The following is an 11,853-nucleotide window of genomic DNA, read 5'->3' on the forward strand; positions in this document are numbered from 1 at the left end:
CATTTCATGGACTCTGTCATAGGGGTTTACTTTCGACTTTTACTCTTCTGGGCGCAGCGTGGTTCGCTTGCAGGGCTCGCCCTATGGGCGGACACGCCCCCTACTGTCTTCCACGGACCATATGTTAAAGAAGCCTTAGGTGTGATTCAGCATGCCCTCATGCATATGCATGACATGCTGACATCACACCGTTTAACTGCAGCCTCCGTGTAAGCCTTGTAACTCTTACATGGAGGCTTCGTAAATCCTGCCCAAGGTCAAATCAGTACCTAATAGTAATGCACATAATAAATAAACTGAATAACACTATAAATGCTGAACAATTACTAATAAGACTGTAAAATTAGTAATGAATTGCAAATAGTCAAAATACATGTATAAAAGTTAAAAAAGTTACTTTAATCCTATTCCAAAACTCACAAGATCACAAAATCATGCTCATTGAATGTCCTGTTAAGTAACCTGCTTCCACCAATGAGCAGGGGTACTGCTTCCCTGACTAACCTCATTGTTAACAAAAAAATAAGGTGAGCTGCATGCATCTTGTTAAAGACATGGGAGAGGTCACAAAGTAAAATAAATGAATAGAAGTAAATGCCTTAATATCAGTAAGCCCTGGCATGTACTTGTAAAGATATAATGTAATTTATACATCACTCAATGAGTATCTGTTTGAGTGGTGTGTTTCCACCATGAGCAGAAGTTGCAGGTTCCCTGATTAACTTGACAGTTAAAAGAAAGATATGGGAGGACTCACAAAAAATTAATATAAGTAAATGCCTTAACTTGACAGTTAACAAAAATAAATAAATAAATAAATACTAATAAGGTGAGTTTCTACAGCTTACTCCATTACTTAGACTGTCTCTGGTGATGCTGTCACTGTTTCTGGTAACATAACTCACTATGATTTATGTCAAGTGTAAGCTGTTAAAATTCCCTTAATGGTACATGAAAGCTTCTTCAAGACATAGTACCTACATTGCAGATCTGTAGCTTGTCTGTTTCTATAGACAGATACAGATATATACAAAATGAAGTCAGTGGCACATATCCACCAGGTACATAAAAGTGAAAACAATATCAGAGTGAAACAAGAAACTCCAGCACAATTGTTTAAAGTACAGCTTTAATAAAATTCAACAGAGAAAAAAACATACACTCAATGGTTTATCTGATAAAACAGCCTCATCACTGAGAGATTTCAAATTAATGACACGATTTTATCAGTGGAACCACAGCATGTGCTTTTTTCTCTGTTGCACTTGGAATAACTATGCTGGAGATTCTTATTTCAATTACACACACACACACACACACACACACACACACACACACACACACACACACACACACACACACACATATTTCTCTCTCTGCTCTGTTTTTTCTTGCAGGGGCAAGCTCCTCTGCACCACTGACACCCCTTGTTTATTATATACACTAATGCTGAGATTGCACAAACATGGGGCAAGGGAAAATTTTTCAGTCCCTGAATTTGTGCAATCTCGAATACCCGTCGATCAATAGCTTAATGGTTCGTGCCTATATTACATCATCAAAGCTTTAGTTAATCGAATAACTAAAGTTCAATCTTATAATATTGACAGCTAAAATTGTCGAACGGCCGATTCAACCAAGGGAAACATTTCCCTTGGCCAAATCTAAAAAAAAAGTTTATATCCGAAATCAAGTGGGGGGCTTTGCCCCCCACACCCCCCTACACACCCCTACCTAAATATACCAACTTCGAGATCATTCCAAATTGAAGAAATGAGCATACTCCACAGAACGGCCAAGGGAAGTGTTTCCCTAGGTTAAATTGTCCGTTCGACAATTTACAGTTTTGATATTATAAATTTGAACTTTACTTATTCGATTAAGTAAAGCTTCGATCTTGTAATATAGAACCTATTGGTCCATATGCAGTCAACTTGACAGCTGTGTCAATTTTACAGCATCCATATTTGGTAACACAGAAATGTATTAATAGCCAGACAAATGCAGTGATGGCTTATTTTTCTCTTCCTCCATACAGTTAGAATACTGAAATGTTCATTCTATCAATACAAATTATAAAAAGACAAATTTCACCAAATTTAGTTGTAAGTTTATATTGCATTCTTCATGATCAAGGAATTTATTAAGTAGGCTGTAGTGATATCTCTGGAAGCATCATACATCTGAGATGCAGACACTACATTGACTGTCTCAGTTTTTAACTTTAACATGACAGCATGAAATACGTTTGCAATATTTATTAAACTGGCGTAATGACACCATCACTAAAATAAATATATCATTATTTTACCTAAGCAATTGTTTCCCTTGTTGAATGTTGCTTTCAGGTTTTCCATATGAATGATATTAGCTCAGATTCTCCTTGAATTAAAAAGCAATAAAATAAACAGAGGTAGAATCTGAACTCAGTTTTTAATGTATCCATATTCCCAAGACATGAAGGCTTTCCCTTTGTACCCCTTCCTTAATATAATCATCTCTGAAGTTGCCATACCTGAGGAAAAGGGGTATTTCCCCTGCTGTGACCCCCTATCAAAAATATGTAATTTTCCATAGTTAGTGAATTTCATACTCATACCTCTCCGTTTGTCAGTTCAAGAAATCTGAACAAAGCCAGTTTAAATGTTTGGACAAAGGCCCAAAAATAGGGACGGATTTTAAATATTCCTCCTATAAACTTAGCAAGTTGCTGGAATGACAGAGTTTACATTATTATATATTTTCTGAATGATATGAAGTCTGAAACTGAAATGTCTGTCATTATTTAGTATTATTTAGTGACTTCAATCCTCAATGATTTGCCAGAAAACCACAAATTTTATGAGGAATAGACCAAATATAAGGGGCAAAAATGTAGATATTCTGCAAAAATCTGGAGAGTTGAGAGGTATGAGTATACTCACTGTATACTACCTGAAGGCTTAAAAATGAAAATGTAAACTGTGATAGTCCATCAGCAAACATCTTGAGCTACAGCAAGTTCCTGCCAAGTAGCAGCAAACACTAACGCTACATTTAGCGTTGGTTAAAAAGCCAGATTTCTCCATAAAAAGTTTGCAGCTAGTATTGCTTTGCTCTGCAAATAGTTGAAAAGGAGGAAAAAAACTGCCACTCTGACTTTGTTGCAGTACCCAAATTCACTAATTTTCCTATATGCTCCCAAGAGAAGCATGGCACAGTAGTTCTGATACCAGCATTCATGTCACTGCTTTTTTCCTGAATATGACATGCACATTTACAATAACTCACTAGATGCTTATGTTGGTAGTCCATTCACAACATATTCCCTTCCAGCACAAACGGTGCATCGTGCACTGTATGACGTCATCACTTTCTATCTGACACCTCCCTGCAGAGTAATGTGATCTTTGTAACACTGTGGCCCACTGCAGTTCAGGCTGTAAAGCTAAAGCTTTTCATGCAATGAAAACATCAGGGAACACTTCCTGTCCTAACTTAGACTAGTGCAAGAGAAGGGAATTAACTGATAAACAGCAGGTTTTCTTTCTGACAGAGAACTTACCATGGAATCAGTTGTTTTATGCTTTGCAAACATGTTGTTTGTTATGCATGGGGTTATATTTGGAATATCTGTTGGAGACCAGATGGCAGCAGAAGAAGGTAAGCATTTTATGCACTGTTCTTTCAAACAAAATTGTTGTTTTAAAATACATAGAGAGAAAAATGATGAAAACAGATTTCAGTAATATTCTTAGCAGCAGAGACATGTCCAGAGTAAATCTGTGTTAAACAGCAGTATGATTAAAACAGCAAAAATAAGTACAGTTTCCTACATTCTTTCACATTTAACTTAATAGGCATATCTAGTTTTTTAGCATCATTGTTATTTAAAATAAGCATCTGCTCCTTTCAAAGCATGCCACGCTAATGGTAGTGACTGCTGACTTCTCTTTTATTGTTCACCTAAATTCCTGACCTGTTGTGTTAAAAGCCCAGGTTTTCTGAATGTTTTCTGCATTCCTGTCATTGTACATGTCACCATGACTCATCTGGTAGCTTATTTTGATGGAGAAGAAGGCTTTGGCTGGCATTACAAGTCATTAGATTTATGACAATATGCACTTAATTATTCAGCACATTTCTACAAGTTTATACTTCCCTTTAATCTAAACCTATGACTATTATAGAGCTTGTCTGTGACATTAATTGTTTCGGTCCAGGTTCAAGATTTGATTAAATTAATTGAAAAGAACAAAAGAATTTCTACAAATCAGGACATTTAAATCTATAGAATATTAGATGACTCAACTAGATGTAACGGCATTATCCTTTGAGAGCCATGTTAGTATGTTTGCTTGTCTGTCTGTTCCAGTCTGCTTGTATGATTTTCCATTCACAAACATGGCTGTTTATTTAAATCCATTCTTAACCACATTGTATAATTTTTGTACCACATGCAGAACCTCTTAATGAATTTTCCGTAATGAAGATAACTGAATGAATAGTATGCTTCTTGTGTATGTATTCATTTTATTTATGCTGGGTGTTTAATGAGGAAACGGGCCAACTTGTTATGCAAGTTTGAAGAGGAGTAGGCTTAAGTGAACTGTATTTTGTTAAGAATAGTTATGTTATAGGAAATAGCCAGCTTGTATAAATAATTGGAAATGACATAGCAGGTGATATACCATCATTTCTCCCTTAGCTTTTTATCTGAAACTGCTGAACAGGATTCCAGAATTCAGAGACCAGTTCTTTTCAGCTCATGTGTGCCTAAATATGTTAAACAATGAATCATGTACCCATTATAATAATTATGTCATTGTGGAGAGGTATTATGATCTGTGCAAAACAAGCTGAGTAAGAAACTTGGAGTGCAAGCTGTTTTGTCACTGATTCATTCAAGAATTCGATTTTATTCTTCTGAGTTTCAGTTCTTGAAAATATCAGTTTTGTCTGTTTGACTGTGTATGTATGTATGCTTGTATGTATATGATGTATATGTATATAAGTATATCCACAGATAAATGTGTGGATGTTTATACACACATATGTAGACACACACACACACACACACACACACACACACACACACACACACACACACACACGTGTGTGTGTGTGTGTGTTACAAATGTATAAATCCCAGTTGTTCTCATTAAGGTTAATATAGTTGTAGACCATGGAATGGGTAAAGCCAGTCTCTAATCAAATGAGACAGGTTAATTTGAACACAAAAAGGGAAATTTCCTAGGGTTAAAATGGCCAGCAAGGGCAGCTAGCCTAGTACTTACCTATGAATGGGGGCAGCTTGTGGTTCTGGCTGTTGGGCTGCATACCCCCCCAAGCTAAAAAGAGAGAAAAAGAAGAAATGCACTAACTCAGAAAGTTGACTATTATTTTTAAAAAAAAAAAAAAAATAACAGTTAACTTTCTGTTGTCTTCCAGGTCCTCAAAACTCTGAGGAGATCCTAAAGAAAAAACAATTCTTCTTTCAATTACCAGGCTGTTTTGTAAACAGACCAGCATTAGGCTTCCCAATCATCAGTCGAGTTTGATCGAGAGCATTTGTCAGTGTTGCTCAATGAGCAACTCACTGGACTGCTGCATGATACAGCAAGGAGCCAGAGCCACCGGAGTGATCCCCGGGGTGAACTTTCTATTACCCATCCACTCATCAAGATTTCTGTTGAAGAGGGCCAGTGAGGTGCTCTGCTTGACATGTATGGAAAGTCTGTTCCAGAGCATGGGCAGTCTCTGGGTTATGAACCTGTCCCTCCAGCATGTTTTGTTGATTGTGGTAATGATGTTGAGGTCTCTGAAGTGTGTGGTGTGGAGGGATTGGGATTTCTTTAGATGTAGCATTTCTAACAGAGCTGGGTCAGACAAGGCTTTGTAAGTCAAGCAGAGATCGCCTCTTAGTAGATGATATGAGACAGAGAATAGCTGGAGTTTTTTGAGTCTGTCCATGTAGGACATGTGTTTAAGGCCTAGGATCCTCTTCGTGATGTACTTTTGTGGCCTTTCCAGCTGTTACATGTGTCTAGTGAGTTACATGCCAAATGGAGCATTATACTCAATTGGCCTAATGAGGGAAGGGTAGAGGGGGATGATGACCTCTTTCTTCCTGGATGCAAAACCTTTGGTAATGAGATGTGCCACATAGAAGGACTTTCTGACCACAGTGGCAATGTGGTGGTTGAAGGAGAGGTTGCTGATAGCCTGTGTCCCCAGATCTCTTATAATGCCTTCAGTGTTCAATGTGCTCCTATCAATGTGGTAATTAGTGAGAACTGAGTTTTTCCCAAAGGGGATGGCATTAAGCTTAAGACCATGGTTTCAACACCAGTCATTGATCTAAGTGAGGCTATTCTGTAGGATGTCTACATCACTTGGGGAGTTAATAATGGCTCCCAGCTTGCAATCGTCTGCAAACTTGGCCAGCCAGAGTCCCTCTGTGTTGGCCTGGACGTCTGAGAAGTAGAGGACCCAGGACTGATCACTGTGGACTCCACTTGTGACTTTTCATCAGTTTGACTTGGAGTCCACTACTTTCACACTGTGGGTTCTATCTGTGAGCCAATTTGCAACCCACCAAGTGATATAGGGGTTGATGCCTAGTTTGGTGAATTTATCAATAATTCCTGAGTGGGGAATGGTATCCAAGGCCTTGGCCAGATCGAGGTAGGCTGTATGAACTGCCTTACCCTCATCCACAGCTCAGGTGACTGACTTAAAGAAGTCAACCAGGTTGAGCAGGCATGATCTACCTTTCACAAAACCAAACTGCATGGGATCTAGAGTTTGGAGATTCCCTATATCCTTGTTAATTAGGTCCATGATGATGTGCTCCATAGCCTTACATATCAGACTCATCAGGCTAATGGGGTGATAATTCCCAGGGTCTATAGTTGCTGTCCCTTTATGGAGAGGGATGACTGTAGCAGAGTGCCATTTGGTAGAGACAAAACCTGAGGTGAGGCTGTGATTGAACAGGGCACACAGATGTGGTGCTAGTTCACTTTGTAGTTCATGTAGAACACATCCAGGGATATTGCTGGGTCCCATTGAAGCTGTATTCTTGGCATTGGATGATGCAGCTTTAACCTGTGCTGCAGTAATGCTGGGTGCCTGGCATTCCTCCAGTATTGTGAATGGTCCTTTGGGGGGAGAGGGGTAAAGTTGGCATTGAATCTGTCAGCCAGTATGTTGGCAATATCTGTTGGCTCAGTATAGGAGGTACCATTGTGCAGTAACTCAGAGCAAACCTGGGTATTGCCGTGGAGATTCTTGATATAACTGTATAAGGCTTTGTGGTTGTTTTTAATGTCTGCTGCAATTCTGCCTTCATAGCTGGCTTTAGATGTCTGCATTATGGATGTGGTGAGAGAGGACATGCAGGTGGTTGGTGTGACAGAGCAAGATGCAGAGGACAGGAAGAAATGGAAACAGTTGATCTGCTGTGGCGACCCCTAAAGGGAACAGCCGAAAGAACAAGAAGAAGAAGAAGTTAGGTTTAGATGTTTTGAGGAGGGATCTCAACTTTTTTTTGAGGCTAATAAGGGAGTTTTTCCAGTCTTGGGACTTCACCTTTTTCTGCAACAGTTTCTTCCTTCTGTTGTAAAGTTTATTAATGGCAAGGGACCAACAGATTGGCTTCCTTTTTTTGGAAGAGATCATCTTGTTTCTGTTGGGTATAGCTAGTTCCATGCATTTATGTACGTGTTCGTACATTGCATTGGTGTATAATTCAGCAGTCATGCATCTATTTTCCATTGACATGGGTGCTGTTAAGCTAGCCACTCTGTTTTTGGGAGCCCAAACTCAGCTTTGGAGAAGTGTTTCATGGTGGTTACCTTTGCAGGGGGTGTGGGTGAGATGTGGATTTCCATGGTGATTAGTTTGTGGTCGGATCTAACCAGGGAGGAATTGACTATTGGTGTAGAGCAATGGTTGCCCATGTTAGTAATAACCAGGTCAAGGATGCTGCTTCCTCTAGTGGGGGTAAGAATGAGCTGGTCAGGGCATTAGAACTGATGAATTCTAGGAAGCGTTGTGCCAGTGTATTGGTGCATGCGTAGTTTTCCCAGTTGATGGAGGGATAGTTGAAGTCACCTAGTATGGGAGTGTTGGATTGGACCCTAATAATTTCCAGGGTGCTTAGGAATGGGAGTGAGAGTCTTGGGACATGGTTGGTGACCTATAGCAGGCTATGACCTGAATCACCATCTTACCCAAGTTTATTTGTACCTGAAGTATCTCAGATGTGTTATGCTGGGCTACTAGTCTGCAGGTGTGCCTATCCTTTAGGAATATGGAGACACCACCACCTTTGGAGCTTCAGTCTATGTTCTGGGGCTGAAAGGTGTTGAATGAGTTATAGCCTGGTAGTGCAGGGGTGCTTTCTGTGTCTTTAAACCAGGTCTCCATTACAGCACAAATGTTGATGTTCTCGAACAACAAATGCTGTTTGAGGAGTGCTTCGAGTAGTACATCTTGAGATTTAGACTTTTAGCACTGTGCATCATGACCCTCAGATTGCATTTATTTATAGCTGTTATGGTGGTAATTTGGTCTTTGGAACATTACCTAAAAAGGCACTAGAGGGGGGCAAGAGCCTTAGCCAATATCCAGAAACCCAGGGGTGACAGATGCAGGCCATATCTGGCAAAGCATCTAGGTCTGTCAGTCATGTCATCCCAAGCAGACAGATACTGGATCCCCTTAGAATGACACCAGAAATTTAGCCAGTTCTTGAAGTCAGTCATTTTCTGCTTGTACTGCGGTATCATTCTGGGCGACGGTAGGTTGCTGCTCAGGGCTGGGCCACATAATCTGAGAGTTCCTCCATGTCTCTTTTCACGTAGTCCAGGGAGGTGCATCTCATGTCATTCACACCCACATGGACAATGACAGAGTCATACTTGTACTTGTTGTGGAGTGACCTGAGTGTGTGTGTTATGTGTCAGATTCTGGCACCTGAAAGACAGCTAACTGTTACCGTCTCCTTATTCAAACTAGTGAGTGGAACATCAGTGTGCCTCACTATCGAGTCACCTATGATTAGTGTATTGGGCTAGCTGTTTTACCTTAGGGGCTTAGGTTGAAGGGCACATTGTGTAGGTGAGCAATGTGTCTTGTGGTTTGTGCTGTGTTGTCATGTTTGAGTGCATTTCTGCTTGGAGGTCTCTACTGTTTGGGTAGAATTCTATTGAAAGCCTCCGCAGAGGTGTGTGTGGTTTGTGTTTTTATGTGAGAGCTGTGATGGTGGGTGCTCTGGAGGGCTATGTGTTGCATGTGGTGTTGTGCAGGTGTTGACCTTCTCCTCTTGACCAGCTGTTCCTTTCTTGGCTTGAGAGTGCATGGCTTCCAATTTGGGTATATAAGTGTATCTCTCACAAGTCTGAGTGTTGGGAGGTAAGAGGAGAGGGTTGTCTGTGTACATGAGGTAGTTGCTACACTGCCTCAGAATGCCCAAGTTCACCAGGTTAATAGGAGAAAGCACAGGTAGCTGACCTTTAGACATGCCAGGAGGGATGGTCATTATTACTAAGTACTGGAGCTGTTTCCTTATATATATTCCTTTTACAGGAAAAATGTCACTCAAGTTGTCGTCTGTACAGAGCACAACCAAACACTTGAGGGGAAACTAATACATAGACCCTGAAAATTTAAGGATGAAGTATTTAGGCAGGTATTCTGAAGTTGGAAAGAAATCATGCAGTACTTACTGAAAAATAAAGAATTAGCTTGTCAAGAATGATGAAAAGAGGGGAGTCCCATGAATGTCTACTGCTTGGCTACTACTAATGCTGGTCTCAGCACAGCTTTGCTCTGTTGGGATACAATAGTCCTTTGCTTCTTCTCTCACCAGAAGCAAAATGTTAGCATCAATCCCAAGAAGAGAAGCAGGCCACGGCCTGTTTGGTGAGCCACAGTCTTGTCCCAGATGATGCAAGGGTCTGCAGACCTGTAGCCTTTTTCTGGTAGATGCCTTGAATAGCAACCAGACCAGTCAGGTATGTTAAGCACAGACACTCACTCTCCAACCAGAAAGAGTCATGAATCAATCCACTCTGCTCCTACTCTCACCAGGATCAGAATATAAGCACAAATTCCAAGCTGTCACCTATAAATCAATTATTAAGCTTTCTGGTGATCAGCAGTCTTCAGGAAATATTGTAACTGTACTAGTACAGAAGCACTAATCCCAAGATGACTACTGAGAGGCATATGCATACATGGACAAACTGCTGAAGGGATTGTTGGCAGACATGTTTCATTTTGTGCCAGTGACCTGCTTATACAGACACGGAGAGACTACTGAAGGGGTCATTGGGGAAACTGATGGTCATATATATGTGGGGGGTGTTAAAATAAATTACTTTGTCCAACTATTGCTGTTTTTAATTTATTACATTCTGATATCTGAGGTATATTTTGTCAATAATGGTTTTAATTGGATGCAGGGGGGTGTCTGTGGATAAGAGAGACTGACACTTGTCATTTGTTTAAAATAAGCATTTATTATTCTGGCTTTGCAAAAGTAGTGTGCAGAATTGTTTTTACTTTCGATAACTACCCGTCTGTATTGTCCACTGTATATAAATGCTTGTCAATCAATATGTTTTACTTTTATGCATACTGTGCCTCTCCTTGGAACTTTCAGCTACTATACTTTGTAAATAATGTGTGATTGTTAGTTTATATCACAGCTTTTCTCCCTGGGCCTCCACTGAAAATAGGCTTTTTGTCCAGTCGGACTTTCCCGGTAAACAAATGTCAAATAAGAAGATAAATGAGAAAATACAGACTACCAGGCAGTTTACTTTCAAGTTTCAGTGGTGATACTGAAGCAAATGACCACGGACTATGTTAAAAGTGGAGATAACTTGAATGTCTGAACAGGTTAAAGAGTAGGGGCATGAAGTAATATTGATAAGGATTAAGTGAATTCAGACTTTCAGTGGCAGAATGCAGGGGAAGGTGTAGCAGTGAAGAAAATCACAAGAAATATAAATGGATTCATGAAAGCAGAATTATAGGGCTGTAAAAGTACAGTGGGAAAAGTAAAGAGACATGATATGTAGAGCAGATGGGGTTAAACTAACAGATGAGGGTACAGTTCGGGCACAAATCTCCCATCAACAGTTCTTACTACCTTCTGCAGAGGTACTATAGAAAACATCCTGATGAACAACTCATATATGGTATAGAACTGCTCTACCTCTGAGTGCAAATCCCTCCAGAGAGTGGTAAAGACAGCCAAGAGGATCATTAAGACCACCTTACCACTTATCCACAACATGTACTTATCCAGATGTCTCAGCAGGGCCAGAGGAATAAAGACTGCACTCACCCTGCTTACAGACTGTTCCTGCATCTGTCATCTGGAAAGTGCTTCCAAAGCATATGTTGCAAAACTATGAGATTCAGGAACAGCTTCTTCCCTAATGTCATCAGGCTGCTGAACTCTAGTAACCACTACACTCCACAATGTCCCTCTGGGTCAGTAGAAACTGTCTTAAATTGTGCATTAACCTGGGTACCAGTCTCATCTAATACTTAGTGCAATATCCACCATGACTGTAACTTATAGGCCATCTAGGGTAGTAACTATCCAGTAAAATATCTCTTTCAGTGCAATACATGTTAATTGGTAAATTAACCATAGTGCAATATTCTAAGGTCCATAGTGCAATACTCTAATGTACACAATGCAATACTCAAATGTCTATTTCTGTGCAAGGACCAATGCAAGTCTTAACCAAGTACCTGTGCAACACTAAAGTCTTATGCAAGTAAGTGTTCAGTTCGAAAAGTGTTAACATGTGTTTCTAATTATGTGCAAACCTGCATGTCCCTGATGCT

General features: G+C 40.0%; 1 protein-coding gene across 1 annotated transcript in view; it reads left to right on the top strand.

The window, feature by feature from the left end:
• Positions 1-3,414: 3,414 nt before the first annotated feature.
• The window catches only part of LOC122805547 (tyrosine-protein kinase Mer-like), a 643,235-nt gene continuing 634,796 nt past the window's right edge, over positions 3,415-11,853 (top strand). The window contains exon 1 of the mRNA XM_044075763.1: positions 3,415-3,642. Within this exon, the coding sequence (XP_043931698.1) occupies positions 3,546-3,642 (97 nt within the window). The 5' untranslated portion in view covers positions 3,415-3,545. The remainder of the gene's footprint in view (positions 3,643-11,853) is intronic.

Source organism: Protopterus annectens, chromosome 6.part1 (assembly GCF_019279795.1).
Source record: "Protopterus annectens isolate FY-2018-M chromosome 6.part1, PAN1.0, whole genome shotgun sequence".
Lineage (NCBI taxonomy): Eukaryota > Metazoa > Chordata > Ceratodontiformes > Protopteridae > Protopterus > Protopterus annectens.